Source organism: Corvus hawaiiensis, chromosome 24 (assembly GCF_020740725.1).
Source record: "Corvus hawaiiensis isolate bCorHaw1 chromosome 24, bCorHaw1.pri.cur, whole genome shotgun sequence".
Lineage (NCBI taxonomy): Eukaryota > Metazoa > Chordata > Aves > Passeriformes > Corvidae > Corvus > Corvus hawaiiensis.
In genome coordinates this window covers 10,038,157-10,064,891 of record NC_063236.1, presented here as the reverse complement: position 1 = coordinate 10,064,891, position 26,735 = coordinate 10,038,157, and the positions used below count along the sequence as shown (strand labels likewise).

The following is a 26,735-nucleotide window of genomic DNA, read 5'->3' as shown; positions in this document are numbered from 1 at the left end:
CCTCATAGGCAGCTCTTACAAAACCAAACCTCTGCCTCCTACTTTCAAAGTCTGGAAGGAAAAGAAAAAAAGCTAAGAAAAAAAAAAACCAAACCAGTACCAACACATGGAAATGGGCTCCAGTTAAACCAGAGAAGCAGCCTAGATTTTTATTGTGGAACCATGGCCTCTATTTCCTTACAGAAAATGTCAAATCCTGCCCAAGAGTGTCAGAAGATGACTTTATGTTTTAGGCCTCATCACTCAGTTCAGAGGGCCAAAGTTTTCCCAAGATTTCTTACACAGCAGATTGTTTCCCAGTGCAGACAGCTCTGAGTTCTTCTTGGGAGCCTGAGTGCCACCAGCAAGTACTCAGAGCCAGGTAAAGATAGAAACATTCCAGGGCTGCTGATTTTCAAACGAAAGCAAACCATAAAATAAATGCCACAATTCCCCTGAAAGCCACCAGAACAAGTCACTTGAAATAAATCAAAGCTGGCTTCACCTTCTTAATGCACCACGGGCCTGACAAAAGCGGTGTGAGCTGAAAGCATCAGTGAACTGCCCCATTTCTGAGGCTCTGAGTGTTTCATCTGGCTCTGGTGTTTCATCTCGCTCTGTCATGTTCGGAGCTCCGTGGATCTCGAGGTGGCCTCTGCCTGCCTGCACAGTGTGCTGCAAACCACCGGGGAAAAGCGGGAACGCGGAAAATCCGCCCTGGCCCTGCGTGCTGGGGCTCCTGGGAGAACTGGGGGTGACCACAGCAGCGCAGGCAGCTCCACATCTCAGCTCACCCCGGCCTGCCTGGGCGGGGATGACTCATTTCAGGAGCCTGTGCTCGCTTCGAGCCATTAAGGAAGGAGTTAATCCCTGCAGCTTTGGCCACAGAGTGGATGTGTAAGGCCTGAAGTCCCATGGGCTCGATTGCATAAGAAACCATGTATTGTGGCATTTAGTTGATCATGCACTACTTCTTCTGGTCACATGGAGGCTTGATTTCCCCTTGCATCAGCTACTACAGACTTTACATTTCTCGTACTGGTGTCTGTTCGGTTACCGGGGTCATCCCCTTCACCCCACAGCAGAGCCTGTGCTGCTCACCCAGCCCTGATCCACGGGATCTCACTCTGGTTTTTGTAGGATCCTATCAGAGGAACCGGGCACTTGTAATTTTTCTCATTTGTGTCTGTGCGTAACAGGTGTCATTTTCAGCGTAGTACAGACAAATCCCAAAATAGCTCAGGCTCTTCAGACGCGGCGAGGAGAAAAAACCGTGGTTACTTCAGCTTTGGTTGTAGTGAAAAACCCAACGCTCGCAGCCGGCTCTGAAGTCGGAATTAAAATGGCAGACGGAGGTGGGGAGCAGGGATCTCTCTGTATTCCGTGCTTCCTGACGGACTGCTCCTCGCTGCTCCGTGTGTGCACATGAACTCCCTCACACAGCGCTGCCTCCCCATCAGCTTCCCTGATTCCCAGGAGCTGCACCTACCACGGATCCTCCTCCACACTTCCCGGTGCCGGCAGAGCTCTGCTTCCCCTCCTGCCGGAGGCACCGGAGTTAATCGAGGGATTTGGGGGACAGAGGCAAGGAGAGAGCGTGCAGCTGCAAAAGGCTCCTTGCCTGGGGATGATGCCTGCTGTGCTGAAATGCAGAGCTGCTTGCGGACTGTCTTTGTCAGGGATTATTGGATTCTGGTGACTCCAGGAACGCAGTTATTAGTTCCCCTGCCTACGCCGAGCGTTTTGAATCTGTGTGTGTGATAACACTTATTAATACTGCTCAGATTAAGAAGATCCTATGGCTTTCCAGCACTTTCAGCACCTTATCTCACACCAGGCATCTGCCCAGCAGCTGAACCACGCTCAGATCAATGTCCTGTGGCCAGCAGAGCAGGGGCTTGTGGGGCCAGCAGTAGCCTCATGCCCAGAAGTCCTGTGTTTGTTCACAGCAGCAGCTCCTCTTAAGCTGCCTTGTGCTCCAGGGGATCTGTCTGCTGAGGATTTGCAGGACGTGGGCCTAAAATATTTTATTTCAGGAAGTCAAGCAGTGGTTCCTGTCACCGAAACAGTTAATCAGAAAGCACCAACTCTCTACTGCAACGTGTGTGTGCGTGCGTGTGTTTTTGTTTTTTAGAGCCAGCAAGATTTGCTTTGGTTTCTTTAAAGCAGAAAACACCAGAAAAGTTGGCTGTGGTTTCAGCTGCTATCGCTTGAGATTTGTACTGCTGACTACCAATCCTAAAAGAGTTAACCTGGCAAGTATGACTCAGAAGCAGAGAAGTGGATGCGAGGCTGAGAGCCGGGGAGGAAGCGCAGAAACAGAGGTGAGGAACAGAATAATTGCCAAAAAAAGGTGCAGAGTCCAGGAGCGACGTTCCCTCCGATCTGCCTGGCCCTGGCACCGCTGGCACGGGCTCCCTGGAAAGCTGCAGTTCCGCTCTTATAACACAAGGAGCAGGCTGGAGAATTTAGAGCTGCGTCACAGAGCTCAGCGAGAGAGTGAGAGAGCAAGCTCCGTCGATAGGTCTACCAGCAACAGCCCTGCTGCAGCAAGAGGGGAGAGAGGCAGCAAGAGAGGCAGAGAGGGCTCCAGGAAGAGAAGTGGCACCAACACCACGGACTGGGCTCCTGCCACCATCCACTGTCATTTGCACCTTGTTCTCGGGCTCGCTTGGTGTAGGAGGCTTCGCCCATTGACGATGCTGGAGACCCGGCGCGCTTAATCCCGCGGGGAGGGAGAGTGGGCAGACACCGAAAGGGTTAACGGGAAGGAAATTTCTGGAACCTTCTCTTCTGCGGCGCTCCAGAGCGAGCGGAGGGCTGAGGACTGCGCAGATGGTGCACGGGCACAGCTCTTCGGTCCGGTTCGTCTCCCTCACGTACGTACCCTTTGATCAGGATGGGGCTGGAGCTGCAGCTACGTATTTGGATTATTTGCAGGGCGTCCCTCTCCCCCGGCGTCCGTAAGTTCGGATCCCAAAGTGCCTTTATTATTATTTTGGCTGGGTAGGATTGCTCTGTTCTGCGTCAGAGCTGTTTTCTCAATGGAGCGACGGCACAGGTTGTACTAATGTCACTCTTGCCGGCATTGCTGTACTGCAGAGGAGGGTAGTAGTCGTGGGGGAGAGATGACAACTTTGCAAAGACTGCTGTTTTCCTGGTTTGTCTGGGCTTTTTATCCCCCCCCATGTCCCCGGAGGCTGGCATGTCGGCGAGGGGTTGGTGCAGGGGTTAACAGGCACCCTGCGATTCAGAGCTCCGAGGTTTGTCACTGCGTAGTTCGCAAAGTGGCAAACGGTGACGCAGTGATCATTGCAGGGCACGTCGTCCAGTTTTTAAAAGCACTGGGGACAGGTAGACGGGTGCCTTCCAGACGCTTCCACACCAGCTGAAAGGGGTTAAAGATGAGTCGAGCCGGGAAGCGAGCATTTAGGGATTAAATGTCATCATTTTGGCGTTGGAAAGTTGTTTACCTTGCTCTCTCGGTGTCTCCATGCTGGCAGGCGGCCAGCTCACATGTGATAGTCTTCCCTGGACTGCTGCATCATTAACGAGAGCCAGCGCGGGCTCCCATTGGCCGCGGCGGGCGCAGCGCCGGGGCCGCGCCGCCATTGGGCGCGCCGGGGATGGCAGGTGGAGCGCCCGAGCCCATTGGCCGCGCGGGGGGCAGCGCAGCGCAGCGCAGCGCCGGGCCGGGCCGAGGGGAGCCGGGCCGAGCCGGGCCGGGCGGAGGGGAGCCGGGCCGGGCCGGGCCGGGCCGGGCGGAGGGGAGGGGAGCCGGGCCGAGCCGGGCGGAGGGGAGCCGGGCCGAGCCGGGCGGAGGGGAGCCGGGCCGAGCCGGGCGGAGGGGAGGGGAGCTGGGCCGAGCCGGGCGGAGGGGAGGGGAGCTGGGCCGAGCCGAGCGGAGGGGAGCCGGGCCGGGCCGGGCCGAGCGGAGGGGAGGGGAGGGGAGCCGAGCGGAGCGGAGCCGGGCCGAGCCGAGCAGAGGGGAGCCGAGCCGGGCCGAGCCGAGCGGAGGGGAGCCGAGCCGAGCCGAGCTGAGCCGAGCCCGCGGCGGGCACCAGCTGCTGCCTGCTCCCTACTCCCTATTCCCTGCCTGCTCCTAATTCCCTGCCTGCTCCCTGCTCCCTGTTCCCTGCCTGCTCCCTGTTCCCTGCCTGCTCCCTGCTCCTCATTCCCTGCCTGCTCCCTGTTCCCTGCCTGCTCCCTGCTCCTCATTCCCTGCCTGTTCCCTGTTCCCTATTCCCTATTCCCTGCCTGCTCCCTGCTCCCTATCCCCTGCCTGCTCCCTGTTCCCTGCTCCTCATTCCCTGCCTGCTCCCTGTTCACTCCCTGTTCCCAATTCCCTGCCCGCTCCCTGCTCCCTGCTCCCTGCCTGCTTGTGTCAACCAGAGCGGCCGAGCGGCGCGGCAGGCACCGGCTACTGCCCTGCTCCCTATTCCCTGCCTGCTTCCTATTCCTTGCCTGCTTGTGTCAACCAGAGCAGCCGTGTGGCACAGCCAGCACCGTGCTTCTGCCCACTGCTCCCTGCCTGTCCCCTGCTCCCTGCCTGTCCCCTGCTCCCTGCCTGTCCCCTGCTCACTGCCCGCAGGTGTCAAATGGGAGCGTTCATCCAGCGCTGCAAGCACCGGTGGCTGCCCCTGCCCTGCTCCTTGTTCCCTGCTCCCTGCCTGCAGGTGTCAAATCTTAACATTGATCCCAGCACTCCGAGTATCTGCCTGCTGCTCCCTGCCTGCTCCTTGTCTGTTCCCTGCCTGCTTCTGCCTGTTCCCTAACCTCCCTGCCCATTCCCTGGCCTGCTCCCTGTCTGCTTCCTGCCCAATCCCTGCCCAATCCCTGCCTGCTCCCAGCTCCCTGCCCACTGCTCCCTTCCCACTCCTGCTACCTGCCCTCTGCCCACCATTCCCTGCCTGCCACTCCCTGCCCGCTGCCCACCACCCGCTGCTCGCTCCGTTCCCACCTCGGATCCCAGGATGCCAGGCGTCCCTCGGGCAGCAGGCAGGACAGGAGCTGGTCACTGCTGGGTGTGCTGGGTGCAGCCCTTCGCCCACGGGTACTGCTGGGACATCTTGTTTCCCTGTCCAGTCGCGATGATGACGATGACGTGTCAGAGCTGCAGCTCACGGGGCAGGGGAAAGTACTGGGGTTCAGGGCTTTTCTCCTTGCTTCCTTCTCCCTTGTGAGGTGCTGGAGTGTTGGCAGCACTGTGAACAAGCAGCTTGGGGCAGGGATTGCACCTGGAAATTATGTTGTGGGAATAGTCAAAAGAAGTGAAAACGACTCCTGCCCAAACTCAGCTTTTGCTTGCACAAGTGTGAGTTTGCCAGAGGCTCAGTAACATCACAGAGAGATGGAGACTGCCCTCAGTGATGGGTCTGCAAAGACTTGCAAAGGAGAGAACAGCATTAGAAAGCAAGGACTGAAGGACTGGTTAAGGATGAATGGGAGACTGAGGGCAGAGAGCAGCTCCAGAGAGAGGATGAGGAAGTGAAGGGGAGAACACTTTTCCCTCTTAACCATTTACTATACTATTTTTTCACCTCTCTTCTTAAAGCGACCAGCAGTGAAGATGGCAACTCTGCCTGGAAGTGCTGAGGACACAACCAGCCTTGAGCTTGGTCCTTCTGGCCGAGGAAGTCTCCCGATTATGCAGTGGAGTGGTAACTTTGCTTTCTCATACGACAGGGACCATTATTCCATAGCCTTTCATCATTCCAAAGCTTACCCAAGTTTCAGGATGTGCTAGCAGGAGTGTTTAATCTCTCTTACTCACTGGCTGACATCTCCACTGTCAGGGTTGGTTGGTTAGCAACAACCGCTGGGCTCAGCACCGGCTCGGGCACCGCACGGCCGCCGTCCCCATCACCTGGGCTGCAGCCCGGCCTGTGCAGGGTGGTCTGGGAGACAGGGAGACAGGGAAGGGCTGGATTTACACCCCGAACGGAATTTCGGTGGTTTGGTCGCGAAGGCCGCAGGCGCTGCGGATTTTTCCCGACTCCGTCCTTTGCGCAGGGCCGCCATTTCCAACGGCAGTGCGGTGCAGGGACAGGGAGGGAAGAACCCAACAGACTCTACGTGCCACTCCCCACTTTCTTTCCCTCTTTCCCATCTCCATCTTTCCTCCTTCCCCTCCTTCTGTGCCCGATTCCATAGGGAATTTCAGCCTCTTACTGCAGTCATCACAACCCCTCCTGACTCACTGAGCCTTCACTGGCTGTAGCTGGCTCCCTCGGAGCATCCTCACGTCCTGCAGCGCCAAATCCGCAGAGCAGGGGAACAACGGGAACAACAGGAACAGCAGCGATGACGGTGGTCCCTGCAGCCAGACAGACAGGCATAAATACTCCCACACCCACGAGAACAGGCCCAGGCAGCTGTAGAGGGGGTTCTGTACGGCCAGGAGCTGGACAAAGGCACGATGCTGGGTTGTGTGGATGATGGGTGGGTCGAGTCTGTTTTCCCCAGCATTGGTTGCATGGACAACTCTTTGTGGTTTTCCCCAGCACAGCTGTGGGGTAGAGAACCCCTTAATTTGTAAAGCTAGTGTTGTTTCATGGCTTTCAAGGAGGTGCCACTGGCTGCTGAGTGTGTTCAGTGTAGGGATGCATTTGGTTTAGTTCCTTTTTCCACCGTGTTTTGGCCACAGCGATGGTTTAACTGTGCCTAACCGCAGGGAGGGTAAGGAGACGGATAAAAGAGGAGTTATTTCAATGTTAAACTCCAATGTAAATCTCATTACTCAGGAATTGAGGTTACTGTCAGCAGGTAAATCTGTGGGTCTGGCAGGAAACAAGGCTAAGAAGGGGACAGGGCATATTTCTGTAGGACAGCAGTGATGGTGTGCACAGGGATGGCACTGTCACCGCGAGCTGTACCTGGGTAACTGTTCCATAATCGTTCTCTGCAGAGTGCCGCAAAAGGACTGGGGAAAGCTGTGATTTCTCCCTCCCTCCGACACTCGTGTGTGACACTGTGAGAGCTGATTCATTTTCCTCTATCTGGGTTTCCCTGCTCTGGGGAGTGGGGTTTGCTCTGCCTCGGCCTTGGTGCAGCATCGTGACGCAGCGCTCGGTACCGCGCCGACAAAACACACGCAGTTTTCTCGGGCGTTCTGACCGCTCAGGGACCGCAGGATTCGGGGAAGGAAGGGCAGGATTTCACATGCCCATGATATAAATTTAAAAGCATTACCTCTGCTTCTCTGCTAGCGGAGGAAGGCTCTGTGAGGGACGAGACAGCCATGATCTCCTCCTGCACTTGTTTTGCCGATGGTCATGTTACATCTGTGACGCAGACGAATTTTGCTGTTGGTCCCTGTCGGTGCTTTAGGGAGTGGAGCTGATGAGGGCACAAGCTTGAATATGGTTAGAAACATTCACTTCATATCGATGTCAAAGTTCAAAGCACACCTGGAGGGTCAGGAGTATCAGATCCACCTACTGACCCCCCCAAATGGTGGAGGAATTCGGATGAGCCACAGCAGCCCTGGCCATTTTGCTGCTCGCAGAGCAGGCTCGGAGCCTGCAGCGCTGCTGCTGTTCATTTCCATGTTATACAAATACAGCGTTGGGCTCTGTGTCAGGAGCTTTCTGATGCTGTGAGAAGCTTAAAGTCTACAAGCAAATGTTTTTCTTTTCTTATTTGGGAACATTCATTAAAATGTCTAAATGCCAAGTGTTCTACCCTCTCTCCTCTGACAAATCTCTCCCAGACCTATCCAGAAAATTCAGTGCTGCTGCGTAGGATTTTTAAAACTTTATCATGGTGTTTTCTTACAGTTTAATATGGGTGTGGCTAGGGAGGAGAGTAAGATTTAATTTGGTTGAATATCTCAAATGCTGATGTTAATGGACAAGGATGTAGGCAAGAGACAGGAGTTGTCCACATCCTCTTTATCTCTGTATATAGATAGCCCCAAGCCCAGGCTGTGAGGAAAAAGAAGGGAATACTCTATCCCATTCCCACCCACCCAAACAATTTTGGTGCAAAGGCAGCAGTAGAAAAGGCCCAGCTGGAATGTCACAAAATGGTTCCCCCAGCACTCAGAGATGCCAGTGCCATTTATCCTGGCACGGCTCCGAGAGCGGCACTGCGAGCCGCCTGCTGCAAGGTCATTCCCCTGACTCATGGTCAGCAACCAGTTGGTTCAGGAACTCCCAATCCACTTCTCTTGCAATTGTGCCCATGCCTGAACCTGGAGGGGAGGCTTGAAAATTAACATTACTGCAGTAGTGGGGGCACTGACTCCAAAAGTCCATAAAAATCCTGTGTCTCTGAAAGGTTTTAAAATCCGTATCTGTAATTTGTTTCTTTGCTAGCTCCAAATACTTTGCACTACCTCCCTCCTATCCCCCTTTTCCCCCAAGACTTCCTCTGGACTGCTGGGAATCAGGAGTGGCGTGTATTTAAGGACTCACAGTCTGTTCTAGGGAAAAAAACCTCGGTGTGTATTTGCATTTCTGTAGCTGCCAGGTGGACCCTGCAGGCTCCCTGTCGAGCCAGGGGTGTCTCTCAGGTGCTTTCAGTTTCAGCTACCTCAGCTCAGGAGCTGTCTTGTCCCCTCCCAGGTTTCCCCATTTTTCCCTGGTGTTCCTATTTGTCCATGTCACTCATATTTTCTGTTGTCTCAGGACAACATCAGCCATGGATATGCTTAGGGCTGGCTCTGGATGTCTCAGCCACACAGGCAGCAGTGGAGTGATTAATGCCTCTGAGCAAAATAACTTACTTAGTCCCCAAAGTTCAACCTGGGGGCACGTTCTGTGAACAGAGAGGGGCAGGGGGAGCAGTGCAGGCCAAGCAGGGCCTCCCGGAGCTGCCAGCCCACCTCACCAAGCCCCCAGCCGTGGGCAGCCTGACCCTGCTCACCATAAGCCTTCGCCTTCCCCACCATTATTCCCTGGTTTCCAAAGGGACAGAACCTGGCTGCCAATCCCGATGCCAGTGACGACTCCTCGCCCACAGGGAGGCAGATGTGATGGCTCGTCTGCTAAAAACTGAGCCAACACACTGTGATTCAGCCCTCCAGCTTTCCAAGGAAGAGCTATTTCTGAGTGAAGCTCATCTCTTCAGCTCCCCCCACAAATTCTCACGGTGCTCAGGAGTCCAACAGCAGCCACGGGGTTTGCATTTGGATATCCAGCTCAAATGCTTCTTAAACATCGACAGTGGCTCTTGGACACACGGTGATATTCCAGGGATGGAATGGTGGAAATCCTTGGAACAGGGACAAGCCAGCAGCTCGTGTGCTTGGGGGAGTCAGCCAGGAGTGTTTGGTCAGTGCTTTTCTCCAGCTCTTCTGCCAGCTCCTGGTACTGCAGGTAGTGTTGAACTAAAGGCTTGTTTTCAGAGGTCTGGCTTAAAGGCAGGTTGTACTTCAGTGAACATCTTCTGGCTGGGTTTGTTTCCTTCTGCTCCTCACTGGCACAGGACATTCTTTTGTCTCTTGAATGACACAGAAGAAAAATATGGCTTCCCTTGCCATTACCTAGAGGAGCTGCAGCGGTGGTGTTGGGGGAACACCATGTTCCTGAACTGACTGCACAAATCACAACAATCATCTCCCTGTGAGTGCTTTCAAGCCCTGCAATCAGTACTTTACATTCTAAAGTGATGCTTAGGTACAGAAGTTAGGAATGGAAAATGGCCTTTCTGGTTGCAGCTGCTTAGGTGGATCACTTGTTTGAGTGGAGGGAGTTTTGCAACGGGCTGCTCGCTCAAGCTCTGTAGGGCTGAATTTGATGGGTTTTCATTCCTACTGCCCTTCCCTGACCTCAGCCGTGTAAGGGCGATGCTTCTCTTCCCCTGTGTGAGTTTGCCTGTGAAAGCTGAAATCCTCCAAAGGATCCAGGGCTTCAGCAGTTCCTGTGCCCTCCAAACAGGCTGAGGGTTTGCCCAGGAACTCTCCTGAGAGCAAAGGCGGGGGAGAACTGGATGACTCCAGGCAGGCCAAAGCAATTTCAGATGAGCAGGGGGGGATCACAAGACGGGGAACTGCAGCACTAATATTTAAGCACACCTCTGATGGCCACCATGCTAAAACAGACACTGCTGAGTGCTCTGACAGATTCCCCTTAACAGGAATTGAAATCAGTGACTCAAATCAAGCAGGCCTGACAGTCCCATTGCTCTGAGTTAAAAGGGACACAAGGCTCCACAGGCTTTTACCCCGATTCTGTCCCAGTGTTCAGCCTGCCTTGGGGTTTTAGACACAGAGTTTTTAATTCCATTTGTACTGCAGTTCTAAGGCTGCAAGAGGAGGACTGAAGGAATAGGCTACGTTCCATTCAGGATTGCAATGTGCAGTTTTTATTGCAGTCTTTATAAGCAACAAAAAAAACCTCCATTATGTTTTAAACTCATGAGGGAGGTACCTGGTTTTGCTGCCCACAGCAGCAGTGGCATCTCCAGAGCCATCTCTTAGGCACAAATATCAATTTTCCTAAGCAGTGCAGCACCTACTCTGCCTTTCCTCAGCCCAGGCCCGTGCTGCTGACACACCAAGTGTTCCAGGCTGAGCACTGGCTCCAAGTGCAAGTCAGAGCACATTTGTCCATAGCTGACCCACGCAGCACCAGACCTGCACAACAAAGAGATGCAGTTACAGGCTCCCCACGCCGAGGAGGCTTTTTTAGAAACCTTAGAAGTTCACTCATTTCCATTCCCCTTACAGGTCACCACTTGTACTGTCACACCCCTTGTCCTGCACCTGGCCTTGAGCTGATTCATTCCTTCACTGGGAGGATGATGCACCGAGCTCAGATCCTCAGCATGTAAAACAGGGATTATTTTCTCCAGGGGAGACCAGAGCCTGATGAACCACGAGTTTCACCCCGTGATGTGAAAATGCAGGAGAAAATTTATGATGCACACTGAGATCTGTTTTGCTCTCTGTAAAAGCCCCAGAACTGCCTTTCTATGCAAAGTGCAGGTTGTGAAAAATCAGGTCTGTGACATCCAGGCTTGCCTTGTTCCTGCAGACTAAAGGTCTCAGGGTAGAGAGGAAGTTCCCCTTCACAGGGAAGGCAGGGATTCCCTTTTTGTCTTTGTCTCCTATGGAATGTATAAAGCAGTGTGAAGTCCACAACAGCCTTTGAGATGTTCCTCTGAAAGAAGCTACAGAACAGCACTGCCACTAAAACATCTGAAAAGGAGGAAAGCCACAGAATGACATTGTACTTTCCCTACTGTTATTTACTGGGAAGTCCAGACCACTGTGACAAAGCCAAGGACAGGGGACAGTACTTGCTGGTTGCCACGCAGCACATGTTTGAGACAAGCACTGCTTCATTTTCTTCCCTGTGAGGGTGGGCAGGCCCTGGCACAGGGTGCCCAGAGCAGCTGGGGCTGCCCCTGGATCCCTGGAAGTGTCCCAGGCCAGGCTGCAGCAGCCTGGGACAGTGGAAGGTGTCCCTGGCCACGGCAGGGGGTTGCCCTGGATGAGCTTTAAGGTCCCTCCCAACCCAAACCATCCTGTCATCCCGTTTTCCTGCCCATGTGCACGTTTCCAGCAGGGTGCTGTGGATCACAGCATCCTGAACCATTCCTTTACTCCTGCCCAGACACACTGAGAGCCTTGGAAAGGAGAGCACAGACAGATGAACCCTTCCCAAAACATGCACCTGCACCTTGGCAAGAAGGGCTGACACCTTCTGAGGAGCTTGTGAAGGCAACAGGACAAACTCCAGGTAGCCTGGAGGAGGGACAGCAGCATCTTAATTATGCTGAAGTGAAACCTGGTTTTATCAAAACTATAAATAATAAATGAGCCGTTGGTCTTCATCTGCTGCATGATATTTCTGGAAAGGTTGGTCTCCTTTGCAGAGGGGAAGATGTGCAGAAGTTTTCAGTCCTTCTAAGTCTCCTGCTTTGACACAAGTTTCCATTTTCAGCAGCACAAAATGAAGTGACATTTCCTCCAACCATTTTTCAAAACCCTAATGAGGATTTCTTTGTAATGCTTCCTACTGAGGCAAGGAAAACCCAAAGCAAACCTCACTCTGAGCCTGTTTCTCAGGGATGCTGCTGTGATTCTGTGATCCGTGCTGCACCTGCCTCTCCTCACCAGCAACTCCTGGTCCAGCTTTTCAGGAGTAAATCTCACCTGATAATAGAGGGTGCCTCATGAATAACTGTGCCAGCACGGCAGGCACTGGGGAGGGAACCTGCTTTCCACTCGTCTTTCACCCTGTTGCCCCAGATAATGGATTTAGAAACACCAGTAAATATCCAGACACGGGAATCTAGTCCAGTTATTTCCCCTTCCTCCACCCCTCTTTCTTGGAAGGACAAGCTCCTCTCTCTCTGAGCTTTCCCTCTGCTGCCTGGGAGTGTGCATTAGGATGGAGGCACTGGAGCAGGTTTTTGGATGTGGTTACAGCAGGAATACGCAGAGTTGCCAAAAACCCAAGGCATCAGTAAGTGAAACTGCCGACTGCAGTTGTGCTTTACTCCATTTCACATCGGCCTCTGCTCCAGCACAGGTCAGACACTTATCCAAGGGTTGATAGCTCCTGAATTATGCATGTGTGGAGCAGTTCAGAGGCTTCACAAGACCCCATCTATTCCCTCTGCTCTGAGCCATGGCCACTGCAGGTTAAGTGCACTGCTCAGCCCTGCTGCAGTTCCAGGAACCATCAGCCACTCATTTCCACACTCTCCTTCCTCAACAACTTCCACTGAACCATTTACAGTTCAATTTATGAACGCTCCCTTTTTGTTCTGACCCACACTCAAGGTACTTCTAATCCCATTTATTTTCATTCTGCCTGCAGAATTTAAAAGCTGTCTCACAAAAATCTGCAAGTCCTCGCTTATTTAAAGCACAGGGACTGGTGACAGAGGAAGCTCTATCAGGATGGTCACATTTCCTTTTCTTGTCACAAAAGCACCTGATCTGCCCTGTACTCTCTGATCAGTGAGTGACAGAAAGCCAGAACACTCTCTGTCTCGGACAGAATGAGGTTTAGAGCCTGGTTTCATCCGCAGTGAAATGGAAAAAGCATTCCTGTACAACACGAGCTTCCCACAGTCACCCCAACAGCATCGTGCTCTGCACCACCACGAAATACAACCTTGATCCCCACTTGCTGGGAAGAGCTTGAGTGCATTCCCCTGGCTAGGGCAGGGAACAACACTCACTGCCAGGCTGGGGCTTTCCTCACCACATACTCAATTTCTCCTACACCAGCTTCAACCATCCGCAAGATGCCACAAGAAAGTGTATCCATAAAGTAGCTAAGCCAAAGGTAACTGTCTTGCTGTCTAATAAAATTAAATAAATGAATTTTTCTCTAGGTACGGTGGAGATGAAGGATTTTCTCCCTCAGCCTGCAGCCATGCACAAGATGTGTCTTCCTCTGGAAGCTGGTTTCACATGGTGGCTTAGATTTTCCCACTTTGTATCTAGCACCATTTGAAATCAGTGTTCTAGGAGCAAGAATTACAGCGTGGGAGGAGACCAAGCACCTGCTCACTTCAACAACATCCTCTGCTCCTCAGATCTGCCCCTTTTCCAAAGGTTATTTTTTTGCCAGCCATCCACTTTGTAACATCATCTGATTTCTAGACACTTCTCCAACCACTGTATGCACGCTCCCAAGCCAGGGCCACGCCAGAACAGCCTCCTGCTCATGTACTTCTGCTTAATAAACAATGGATATGAGTTCAAGTTGTCCAGAGTAAAGTGATCCAGAAGTTGCATGAAAACCAACGTGGTGCTTCTTGCACCTTGACAGGCAGAGTGTGTTTAATATCCAAAAAGTAGGACCAACATTTAATTTACTGCCTCAGAGCAAAAGGATTTCCACTCTCTGCTCGGGGACTCCATCACCACAGGCTTCTCATTCCATAGCTCCCAGAGACTTGCTCTGCAATCACAGACATTCCCTCCAACAATTTGACCTCAGCAGTTAAACACAGAAGTGCCTTCAGCAATCCCAGAATCCCAGAACCCCAGACTGGTTTGGGTTGGAAGGGACCTTAAAGATCATCTTGTTCCAACCCCCTGCCACGGGCATCATGAAGATGCCACACAGCACACACAGAGCCCACTCCTTTTTCTACAGTTATTTTCCAGTTTGCTGCTGGTAACATCCAGCAGGTCTTTCACTTCTCCAGCCCTGCATCCCAACCACTAAAACGAAGTGGAACTCTTTTTGTTTGCCCTCACTGATGTCCAGCGTGTTCCCAGACATGGAAAAGCTGATCCCTGTGCGGATGAAGGTTTGGTCAGAGCACTGAGTAGTCATCTCTAAAGAATGCATAGCTGTCATCTACAAGAGGATCCTTCTCTGAGCCAGGAAAACGTCTCTTACACAGGCTGACCGATTTCTCTTGGTGTTCAGAGTCTCAGTTTTTGTCTAGCACCATTTGAAATCGGTTATGATGTAGGGGGAAAAGCAACAATAGTGGAAAACTTCCTTCCCCCACCCCCCAAGTCATAAACAAACACCATCCAGAGCACAACCTGGCCTCCCAAACACCAGTGGTTTGCTGTTCTCTGACCTGGAGTTCCCCCCACAGGCCGAACATCCTGCACAAAAGGAGGACAGTCAGCATCCCTTTCAAGTAAGGATGGGATGCTTCCACACAGAGAGAGAAGCATCTCTTCAAACATAACTCAGACTCTTCAACTCAAGCAAGCCAGGGCCTGGGTGTGACAGCACGGCCTCCCAACCTTCCGACCACTTCTACTCCATGTGCTGTTTGTTTGCCTTAACCTGTTCTTTACACAGATTTTTTTTTTTTTTTCCCTTTTAAATAAAATTGTGTGCTCTACGCTCCTGGGCTGTGTCTCAGGCAGACAGATCACCTGATTCCCTGCTGGACAACACCTAAGTGCTGCAAGTCTCTTCATTTCAGCCCCCAGCTCCACCTTCCCCACTCTCAGAAGTATTTAGATTCAGAGAATCAGAATGGTTTGGCTTGGAAGGGACCTTAAAATCATCCAGTTCCAAGCCCTGCCATGGGCAGGGTTTAATTTACATTGACCTTAAGCGTGACACTGAGAACCCACCAAGCACTGACACTTTGCACTATTTAACCCTAAACCAGGTGACTCTGGACCTGTTACCAGTAGATGGCAACAACACATCTTTACTCCCTGCAGCCTCTCCCTCAGCACAGAGCTCATGTGTTCACGGCTCTTCAACTTTCAGTTCCAGACTCCAAAATGAAACAATTCACGCAGCACTGAGTTTCAGAAAAACAGCACAGGACTCATAACAATTAGGCCAAATTAATGTGTAGTGTTTAAGTCAGATTCCTAGAATCACGGAGCAGAATCCCAGAATGGTTTGGGTTGGAAGGGACCATAAAGATCATCCCATTCCATGCCCATAGGCAGGGACACCTTCCACCAGAAACTCTGCTTATCCCCTCAATGCTCACTGCAAACCCAGAACTTCATGGTGCACAGTTGTTTAGTCTGGCATCATTTCCACACCAACTCACTTTGAGTGTCACAACCACAAACTGGGAAAGAAATACAGCATATGAGGTTATTTTTTCTATTCCACCCTCTGAAAGGCTTCACTCCATCAGGCAGCTGACTCCACACATGGCTTTGCCATGGAAGTTAAGTACATTTCAAGTGTGAAACTCCTACAATTCCTAAACCTAAACCCACCAAGGCTGTATTCCCTAGGGATTGCATTTGTCACACACTGGACAAAAGGGCCAAAACACCCTCTGGGCTTTGCCTCAAGTGTTCCACCAGAACAGCCCCAGGATCATCTTCCTCTTCTCCATCAACTTTTCACCAAGTTTTTCAGGAGTCAACACTGGAAAGTTTTGGAGGTTCTGGGAAATTCTCTGCAATTCTAAAAGAAAACCCCCAAAGGCTGCTCAGCAAATTAAAACACACCCCCTACACTACCACTGAGTAACTCTGTGCACGAGCTGCAAACTTCAATCTCAGCAGTTACCACCTGATGTTTGGGACATGAGAAATCACCTGGGTAACAATGGGAAAAGAGCTGCTCAGCACCATGATGAATGAAAGACAAACACTTACTGCTAAATAATTTAACATTTTTATTTGCAATATTACAAATCATCGCTAATCTTTACATCCAGAAAGAAGTGCAAAAATACGGCCAACTTTTACAGTGATTTCACTTGCCAGTGAAGTGCATTTCAGTGTGTTTTAGGACATTGCAGATGCCACGCAAAGCAAGCTGAGCTCCTGACCACCACTGCACTCACTCCCAATCACACATCCCAGTGTTTACAAACAACTCTCAAACTCAGATATCAGCCAGGCCACGAACAGCAAATCCTTCTGCAGAGCCAAAGCCCCTTTCTAACAACGACAGCCTATTATGAACTCTAATAATACAACTGCTGGGATTGTCCCAAAAAAGCTCTATAAAGCCCTAAACAGTTCTGTGCCACTCCAACAATCTGATGATGACAGGGAGAGCAGTGCCAAGCAGCCACAGACAAGCCAGAGTCGTTTCAGTGCTGCCTCAGGCATCTGAAGTGAGGCTATTTGGGTTTTCTGCGAAAACTGGTTCTTAGAAGCTGCCTGCATGTTGATAGTGAGATTCATGAAGCTAAAACCGGTTCTAGCTAAGGTCTGGGGTTTGCCAAGGAATTAGAAGTAGCAGTGAGTCTCAACTAATGGCAAACACTGTGGTGGGAGCTCCTGGAGTCAGAATCTGGACTAAAACCTTGATGAACAAACAGCAAACAAGAGACCACCACATCTACCAGCACCTCCACAACTGAGCCAGTCTGGTTTTCCTTTAACCTGAAAAGTGAGTGACAGGGAAAGGCTTCTGCTTCTGAACACGAATGTGATGCTAAATCCAGCCTTTCAGAGCTTGATTTGACATCACAGTCCACAGACAGAGGTTAGAAATGTGGAATATGTGACTTCAAGTAAAAAAGCAAGGATGGGGGAATCACACAGCATCCATTTCTGCCCTTCAAATCAACAGAAGATCTCCAGAACTGACATCAAGATTCCCTAAAAATCAAGCACCCTAAGGAACTTCCACTGTGCTCATGACAGGACATGGCCACCACTGAGCTCTCAGCAGTTCCTTTAATTAGGGAGCTCCTGTCAACAGGCAGGGGATGCCTTTGCTACAGAACCCTTCAGTTTCCTGCTCCAACAAATCCGCTGCAGTATTTGGTGGATTATAGCAAAGAATCAGAAATATACATATATGGCTTTTTTCCTTCTTAAAAGCAAAGGAAAAGCTATAAAACTCTGATTTCAAGGCACACTTTAATTCACTATATATACAACAACCACCTTGGCAAACAAAGAGGTAGAGTATATAAGATCTTGATTGTGATCGTTTCCAAATGACATCGCCTTCAACGGCACCAAACTCTTCAGGGAATGAGCAACAACACATTTCAGAGTACAAAGAAAACAACAGAACCATTTACACCACCTCAACTGCAAAAAGGGACAGGAAGGACAACCAGGTTTGAGTGATCAGAGCTCTACAGGAGAGAGGAGAATACTGGACATCTTCTGAAAGCAAAGAGGTGGCACTGAAGGCAGCAGGCAGCAGCAGCTGGCACTGGGACAGTGACATTCCAGCACTCCCACAGACTCTGGCATGCCACAGGTATTGCCTTTCCCCCAGCTCACATGCACAGAAGGACAATGAGGGGCACAGAAGGCGAAGCAGGATCTATCTGTGTTACCTATATACATACACACTTTTTATCCTATTAAGCATCTCCTCCTGCAGTTCATCAGCAGAGCAAGACACAGCACAAGGAACTCATCGACAGCAACTCACTGCAAGGGCAGTAATTTTGCAGCTCTGACAGGGATATTCCACCACAAAGTCCCTCCCACCCCCCCAACAAGGCCAGTCATGCTTTACACATCTTATATTCGGCAGAACTGGGAGTGCTCTCACGTTTCCTACAAACAAAAAAACAAGTCAAATCAGAGGTTTTAGATTTCAACAGGTTTTACATTTACACTGAAGCACATCCTTAGTTTTATCATTAAAGCAGCAGGTAAAGTCACAAACTGGGTCATTTTTTATCCTCTCTTTCCCAAGCAACTGCTGGACTGAGGAGATTCGAGCTTCATTCAGCTACTGAACTGTTAGGAATGACCCAAGGAGAAGCAGAGCCCTTGATCCAAAGGGATCGTTTCAAGTGATGACTGATATTACCAAAAACTAACACCAGAACAGGTACAGGATTCCCAGAACTCTACCAGCTGCACCCTGAAATTCATTTTCATCACAGTGTGTTGTTTATCTAACCAGAAATGAACTATTATTCTGTGTGGATTTTGATTCTGCACTCCACTAGCAGCAACTTTACAATACTTAAACATTCAAGAATTAAAATTCACAATAACATTCTTATGTATGTCCCAAGTTATTCAAGAACTCCTGTTTTGCTTTACCAAAAAACCCACTCCACACCAAACCTCGGTGCTATTACTCCAAGTCTCTAAAGAGTTCCACATTCCATAAGAAAACTTCCAGACTTTAACAGTGTTTTCACACACCAGACCAGTAATTCCTCGTATCATGTGTAAAGGTAAGATTGGAATGAAGAATTCTGTTCTATCTCCCGATTCCTTTTTTCTCTCCAAAAATAAGCCCAACTAACTCAGAAAATGAATCCTATCTTAATTAGAAACATCTTTCTTCACAGTGAAGATGATATTCCTTAATCTATACATTATTTTAGAAGAAATGCCAAGCTTAATCTTCATATAAAAACTCACCAAAAACACTGAAAATTCACTTGTCCTTTACAAGTCAATAAAATCAAGACTATGCACATGAAAGACCTTTGCATTAAGCTGGAATAAGAGAACCCGTCACCTCCTCAGAATTTATGCAGTGGAGAAAAGCAACACAAAAACACAAGATGCTGGTTCAAAAAATATTTGTAGTTCCAGCTCTGTTAAGGTAGCAACGACAAAATCCTGTCAAGGAACAGTCAAACTGAGCTGTCCTGTCTGCAAAGCGTTCTGTTCAAACAAGGTTTGAAGAGTCAGATTTTGGAAGAGCTTGTCTGACCCTACACAAGTGCAGGAGGAACCCCAACACTCATCACATACATCTCACCACTGGGCTGAGCTTTAGGTTAAAGTACAGGAGAGGACAGCAGCAGCAAACAAGCAACTGTGTTATGATCCTTTTTAGGGCTACAGAACTCTGAATTTGAAAAAGAAATCACCTTTTCATAAGAAGGCTTCAAAAGATCTTGTTAGAACCTTTGTTTATTCTCTTCTAGAAAGCAAAAATGCAGATGAATCAGTAATTGTGAGAGACGTGATCTGGTTTTCTCTGAAGGGATGCACAACTACCTTCAGAGTTGTAGTGTCCAAAGGTGGTTTCCAGCTTCTGATTACAGGGAATTGACTATCAGCTAAGAAAAGTAACTCACCACTGGAATGGGGGCAAACATTCTGCTGAGCATTGAAGGCAATACGCTACTCATTCCTCAAAGACAACACCAAGAAATGGGATTTACAATCACTGGAAGCTCTTACTGAGAGTGCTAGATGATAATTCTTTATGTATTACATCCTGTTCTCCCAAAATGAATGAAAGGTTAAGATATTCTTTCCTACAGGAAGCCAAGGTTCCCAGCTAGCAGGATTCCACACTCCCGAAATTCCAAGTAAACCACAATAAAAAAGACACTTAAGCTGCATTGCAAAAAGTCCAAATGAAGTGGAAAGTTATACCTTTTAAAGATTCAATTAATTCATTTGTGCAGTTTCTTCCATCTCAGCTGGGACATTAGTTTTTAAAATACATGTTTCCTTGCAACTCTCATCAACTGTGTACGAGCTGAACAGCAGAAGGGGAGAAAGGTCTAATTGAATGTCCCATCCAAGTGGCATTTTAAACACAAAAGAAAGAGAGGCCGAGGAAAGATTTGCTGCCATTTGGAGGCTACAAACCAGCAAGGATCAGAGGCCGGAAGCACAACAGCTCACAAAGGCTCAGCTGCATCAGGAACTCAGAACAGTACACAGGGAGATGGAGGCCTTAATGAAAGGAGATTAGATCAGGGTTTTCAGACACGAAAGAGCTTTAACAGTCAGATGTTCACAGAGAGGAAGATAAAGGGAAGCACTGGGCACAATAAGGCTTTTCATGCGGTCAAATATTCAGGAATGTCACATTCTTTAATTTTTGATGATGCTGGTTTAGATCCCTCCTGCTTTCTACACCCTGAGAAGTCTCTCCACGGATGAAGGCAGCAAGTGCTGCCCTGAACTGCCAAGAGCTCTTCTCTGGCCCATCCAGGCTGCAGAATATCCAAGCACTGGATGAAAAGCAGTGGCTCAAAAGCACCAAATTACTCAGCAGCACACTCTGGCCCTTGGACTGATACTGCAGTGCCTGTTCAAAAGACACTAAGGCCAAAATCTCACTGGATATAAACCACCTCCAGGGCTCTCCCTAATCCTCTGTGTGTACTTTATTACGAATAGGAACCACAGGAATCTTCCCACTGGTTTACTTCCTTTAAAGCATCCCTTCCTTTGTTTCATGTCCTCCAGATAAATCCCAACAGATTTTGGTAAAAGGCAACACAGTTTTGATGAGATGCTTATCCCAACATTCCGTGTGTACCACCTAACCTGCTCTGGATTGGGTCAGTGTTTTGTGTTACAAAATATTTCTCTGACAAAAAAGGTTTTTTCCAGAAGATAAAATCAGGTATCACAGCAAAAAGCAATGCACAAAGAGGCATTTAAATCTCCTGCCACCCCTCCATGAAAAACCACACATAAACCCCAGTTGTTCTGAAGATAAAGTTTAAAACACCCTACACGTCTCATTAAAAACAGAACACTAATTGCTTATGCACAAATCTAATATTTTACAGTTGATTTTGCAAGTCTTTAACAAGGGACACCAACACTGGGACTGCAGGAGGAAAAGAAAAACCTGAAAACCTTTTGGCAGCACAAGCCCACACAACCAATGCTCCCCCTGGCTTCAGCAGATAAACTGACATGTTTGAAGCAGATGGACAAAATACTTTCCTCGTCCAGTGGACATTGCCAAACACACACTTAAGAACGGGATTTTTCCTTCCTTGAAATTAGTGCAAGCGTTAATTAGCAGCTTAGCTGAACAGCAGATCCAAACCCAAAGTCAAATACAAGGTTAGGCTTTAGCTTCCATCAGCTGCTGGCAGGAGCTCACACAAAATCAGACATTTGAAAAAGAAAGGGCACACAAAGCTCAAAGAGCTTAAACATCAGCACAGCTTTGGCTCAGTCATTTGGAAATTTGCAATATTAATAAAAAAGGAAGCTTACTCACCCATTCTGTGAGAAGAATTTCTTGTAGACCCAGAAGGCTGCCAGGAGCACCACAATTACCACAATCACTTTAGGAAGAATTAAAAAAAAAAAAAAAAAAAAAAAAAAAAGCCTTAGAGTGATAAAGATCATCTCCAGCTGACAAAAAAGCATCAAAAAATTTTGCAGAAATAGCCTTGTTTTCATCTACAGGTCTACCCCACCTCTACACTCCCCTCAAAAAAACCCCACAACCCAACTAATTTTTGGAATAAGCCATGCAAATTCAATATTTGATGCTTTACTCAAGACTCTGCAAGATAGTTCAGCTCAAAACCAGTGACCACCATGATGGCAAAACCCCACCAGCTCAGGAACACGAAAACAGGAATGACAAGGCCCTAATGTCACTTTTTACGAGTTCATACAAATCTGGGTAACAAATGCAAGGACAGAAGAGGCACTGAACACTCCTGTTCACTGCAGAGTTATTCACTCACACCCCCAGTAAAACCAAGCTCTGAAATCTATCAAAGCTGCCAAGTTGTTGAAAACTGCCTTTGAAATGCGACCTCACCACATGAGAAAATACACATTTCACACTAAATTAAACTAGAATTGCTAAGCAATCTTTTTTTTTGAATCACGCAGCTTTAACCAACACTCCAAAATCACACTGCTGCCGTCCCAAATGACTGGAATCAAAAATGGATTTTCACATAAAAAATATAATTTGTGTGATATTTTGTTAAGGTTTTAGAAAACACTTACCACAGATGATGGCTATAATATATCCACCTAAAAAGACAAGGAATCAGTATCACAAGAGGAACAAAGGTGCTTCTTACCCAAACATTATTATAAAAATATTCACAGAGCTAATTCAAGTCATCAAGCACTTCTGTCAACACAATCTTTGAAGAAGGCCAGTTTAAATCATAACACTGATTTAACTTTAAATACGAATATTGTAATTAATTTCATCCAACCCTATTTTTCACATCAAAATAAAAAAGGAAGTTGCACTAAATTATTTCTCCCGAATATAAAAGGACTGTTCCCGTGGATGTATTTTCACCCTGGTGGAGTTTTTGCAGTCCATACTTACTCAGCTGGCAGGTTGGCACTGCAGGCACCCACTGGTTGTTTCCAATGTACTGAATCTGAGCCTCCCCATGCAAGGTGTACCCTGTGTAACATTCAATGGTAATGAAATCCCCCACAGAGTAGGAAGGTTTTTGTCCAGCTGTTACTCTGCCGTAACTTATGACTGGTGTGGAACCAGAACCTTCAGACACACCTGGAAAGAAAAAGGGGGAGAAAAGAAATTAATAAAAGATGTATTACTGCATGAGACATTTCAAACTTGTCAGTCTGCCCCAGTTTCAGCAATTGTGCATTTCACTCACAGGCACAGTGCTCTAAAGCACCCCAGGAACTCTGCTCCTGACACGTCACGGTCACCTCTGCAGAGCCATCAGGGAAGGAGCAGCCAGCATTGCACCTGACCTGCACAGACTCTCCTTTTCCATAGGCAGCCTTGGCTGGAGTCAGCACCGCGTTCCGGATCTTCGGGGCAGGACACACGTCTGCAGTAACTAACACAGCAATTACAAACAAGTTTAGTGAGAAGAAACTTCAGTAACTCACTCCACACACATACACATTCTCCCATGACAGCACCTCAGTCGTTTAAGTTTACCCTTAATTTTAAGTACAAATATTCCCTTTAGACAACCTCAACATCACCGTAGGTATTCATTAAGGCAATACAACCCTACAGTGTGGCAGCTCAGAAATCTGTACTGGTTCATTATTTCTCTGAGCTCTAGAATAATTTCTAGAAAGTAGGAGCTGAAGAGCTGCATTAAAAAAAAAACACACACAAAGACTTCAATTACTGCAGAAGGATACTACAGCTTTCCTCGTTGTGCAAACTCCTAATTCTCTGTATCCAATCTTTTCTCCTGTATTCCCCACCCTTTCTGCTGTCTTTACCCATGAAATCACTATACCACCACGATGCTCTATTTCAGCTGAAACACTTTCAACACACAACAGAAATCAGAATCTTACAGAAAGTCTTACTTTTCTCACAAGTTGGTTTTGGAGGAACCCAGGTGCTATCTTCTCCACAGGTAATTACCTCTGCTCCAACCAAGAAATAGCCTTGATCACACTCAAACACAACCGCGTCCTTGTAACTGTAGGAAGGTCCAAATCCAGATGTTTTTCTCCCATGTTCAACTCTGGGGTTTTCACATTTGACCACTGACAAGAGGGGAAACATTTGTAAACACAAACATCTGTTAACACTAACGTTGCAACAAACACAACATCCTTTCCCTACTTGCAAATTTCTTTGCAAAAATTGTGTTGCAAAACAACAAAAAAAGTTGTTTTGGAGGGAATCTGTTTGATTCCTACACTTCCACAGTAGCTGTGTTTTTAGGAAAAGGATTCTTCCTTAGCTTTTTACAGTTCCTAACCCGGCTCCGACATCCTTGCCCTTGACACAATTTTTCTGCGGCTACCCAGGATTTGTGGTCTCTCAGGTCCTTCACTTTGGCCTTGTCACTTCAACCAACAAGACACTTACACGGGTATTTTTCAAGCTTTAACTCAAATTTCAGTCATATTCTGTGTCATAATCAATCAATATCCACCATACTGACGTGACCTCCACTGGAACTGCACCAAACTTGGTACCAGAGGATTTGTTTCTTCTTTCCTAGAGGGAAAGTCCATTCTCCCCCCGCTGCTTCCAAAAAAGGGACAAACACTGTAATAAAGAATGAAAAATCCCAACAACCTCTGCATTCTGGAGGTGGTCCACTCCAAACTCCATTGAAGTGTGCATCAGATGTGCAGTGAATCGTGTCTGTGCCAATGAGGGAGAAGGGATCCTGACACCTGTAGGTCACTGAGCTCTGGTACACATAGTCAGCTCTTTCCTCATACCTCCCGTTGGCTATTTCGGGCGGTGGCATACAAGGAATTACTGTAAATAAAGCACAAAAATTGGCCAAACAGGGTTTTGCTGTGTTAGCTGGTTCATTTCAAAGAGCAAGCCTTGCTTTTCAAGTAATTTCATCGAAAATCTGACACAGCTACTTGAAGTCACGCTACAGAACCTCAATTTCAACAAGAAGTTGATTTTAATATGAGATAATTACCACAATAACTGATATTTTTCATCCCTGTTTTACCATTATTTTTTACACTGGAAAGTTGACATCACAGCTGATTTTGTATGAACTACCACCCTCTGAACAGAAAATCCAACACAGCAATGATTTACTTACTTTCACAGTAAGGCAGAAGTCCATTCCAGTCAACACCTTCATTCTTGATAACACAGGTAATCTCCTCATTACCCCGTAATCTGTATCTAGAGAGGTAAAAATTTCGAAAGAGGGGAAAATTAAATCTCTCATTTCTCCAACAAGCACCTAAAAATGGGTTTATAATAATTCTGTTCTGTGATTATGGGGACATAAAGGCTTTGCTGTAATGAGAACAGAATCTCGTTTATTTTGCTGACAGCCTCACTTTGAAAGCAAAACAGAAGCAAATGAGACATCACTAAGGGAACTGTGGAAATCTCACCATTTTCAGATATACTCTCTAATACTAAAGTCCTAAAATTACTAATTCTACAGGAAAAGGAGAAAAAAACCTCCTCAGTGTTTTTGACTTAATTGTTCAACAATGAACGATGATGAATATCTATTTATGCCCTCTGCCACAGGAGCATTAAAAGAAGTCACAAGAGGTAACACTCTAGTTCTGCAGAACCTCCCTAAAAAGCTTCGGGTTGATGCAAAGAGTAATTAAACCAGGGAATCAAAGTAAATTCAGCTGCAATTTCATTTGCTACAGGTAGAATTCAGATTTCGGGTCAGAACTGGAATAGGAAATTTGGGTTTGGTTCAAATCTGGTGTAAACATAAAAAAAAACAAACTAAAAGGATTCATTAACTTCACCAAACACTTACCCTTCTTTACAAGAAAACGTCAATTTTGAACCAAATGTAAGCTCTGTCGCATCAAAATAACCATTTTCCAAGTCTCCTGGGTACTTACATTTTCTCTCTGGGGAGATGAAAAAAAAAAAGAAAAGAAACAAAATCTACATTTTTGTAGTTACATACAAAGACAAAGTCTGTGGCATTTACTGCCCTTACCCGCACCAGCGTTTTCCAAGCTTCTTTTAAAATATGACAAAACCCTCATTCCCACTCACAAACCAACTGAAATTGTTACATATCAGAAGAAAAAAGGGGTACAAAAATCACCTGTACAGAACACGCCCGTGGGTGACCACTGCAAGTCAGCACCACATGTCCAGGTCAGTGACATCCCCGGGACTCTCACGTATCCCGGGCGGCAGCTGAACGACACCTTGCTCCCAACGGGAAAACTCTCCTTGTCCCTGGAGCTCTCGTCGAGCTCTGCGTACTGCAGCCGCTCGGGTCTGGGACACGCGTCTGGAGAGGCAGGAAAAAGCAACACGGCACCTTAGCAACGAGCAGAGAAACACGCCGAGGTGAAACAGCACGGGAGCCAGGCTAAATCAGAAGGCTTTAAGGATATATTTAACTCACTCCCAAATTTTTAATTTGGATTTGAACTGCAGCCAGAGTCCAGCTCTACACGTGTACAGGATACGTCACTTATTGTTTTCTCAAGTTCTTTCGTCATTCTACCCAGATAATGCACTTCCTTCTAGACCACAGTTTTTGTCTATTTGCCTTTTTTATAGTGAAATACACGACTTAACTCACCGCGCACCCTTCTAACTTGCTGCATGAAAAACAAACAAGCCAGCCCCGCTCGCAGAGCTCACCGTCCTTTCTTAAGGAAAAAGGAAAGCGAGTCTAAAGGACAGAGAGCGGAGTTTAAAATCGGCTCCAAGGCCAGTCTGGACGGGGCTTGCAGGAACCTGGTTTAGTGGCAGGTGTCCCTGCCCATGGCAGGGGTAGAACGAGACAGGTTTCGAGGTCCCTCCCAACTAAAACAGTCTCATAATTCTACAATTCGAGCCCGCCCGAAACCGCCCAAACCCTCGTGGTTCCACCGCCGCCCTTAAACCATTTCCTTCCTGCCTCCCCCTCCCTCGCCCCTCCGGGCAGGCCCCGAGGGCCCCTTCAGCACCGCGGGGACCGGAGCGGGGAGCAGGGCACGATCCCCATCCCGATCCCCATCCCCATCCCCATCCCCATCCCTCCTCCCGGCTGCTCCCGGGGGCGGCCCCCGCGGGGGCTCCGCGCCGCGCCCGCCCCTCCGCGCGCCCCTTCCCCACCGGCACCGCCCGCCCGGGGCAGCGAGCGGCCGCCGCTCACCCTGAGCCCGGGCTCCGCCGAGCCGCCACAGCAGCAGCACGGGCGGCAGCAGCAGCGCGGGCACCGGCAGCGGCCGCATCCCGGCAGCGGGACCGGGGCTCCGCTCGGCTCCCCTCAGCTCCGCTCCGCTCCCGGCGGCGGCGGCA

General features: G+C 48.6%; 1 protein-coding gene and 2 long non-coding RNA genes across 7 annotated transcripts; 1 reads left to right on the top strand and 2 right to left on the bottom strand.

Moving 5' to 3' along the window:
* Positions 1-107: 107 nt before the first annotated feature.
* On the bottom strand, positions 108-3,628 carry LOC125338124. Its single transcript, XR_007208199.1, has 2 exons — positions 3,453-3,628; positions 108-3,367 (listed from the first exon to the last, which is right to left on the bottom strand). It is a non-coding gene; the product is annotated as an uncharacterized LOC125338124 (long non-coding RNA).
* On the top strand, positions 2,255-11,062 carry LOC125338123. Of its 2 annotated transcripts, XR_007208198.1 has the most exons (3): positions 2,255-2,858; positions 5,534-5,639; positions 10,652-11,062. It is a non-coding gene; the product is annotated as an uncharacterized LOC125338123 (long non-coding RNA). The 2 variants fall into 2 exon arrangements; XR_007208197.1 differs by lacking the exon at positions 10,652-11,062 and having other exon boundaries at positions 5,534-7,653.
* On the bottom strand, positions 7,230-26,735 carry LOC125338120 (membrane cofactor protein-like). Of its 4 annotated transcripts, none has more exons than XM_048328475.1 (12): positions 26,590-26,735; positions 25,543-25,734; positions 25,243-25,339; positions 24,550-24,635; positions 24,057-24,245; positions 23,333-23,515; positions 22,654-22,842; positions 22,353-22,544; positions 22,016-22,042; positions 21,267-21,333; positions 19,670-19,775; positions 15,991-17,872 (listed from the first exon to the last, which is right to left on the bottom strand). In XM_048328475.1, exons 1-11 carry the CDS (start codon positions 26,666-26,668, stop codon positions 19,685-19,687), a joined length of 1,392 nt encoding a protein of 463 aa, XP_048184432.1. In that variant the 5' UTR covers positions 26,669-26,735; the 3' UTR covers positions 15,991-17,872; positions 19,670-19,684. The 4 variants fall into 4 exon arrangements, with proteins under 4 accessions (XP_048184434.1, XP_048184432.1, XP_048184435.1 ...); XM_048328478.1 differs by lacking the exon at positions 19,670-19,775 and adding an exon at positions 19,156-19,208 and having other exon boundaries at positions 26,590-26,734; XM_048328477.1 differs by lacking the exons at positions 15,991-17,872; positions 19,670-19,775 and adding an exon at positions 7,230-7,317 and having other exon boundaries at positions 26,590-26,734.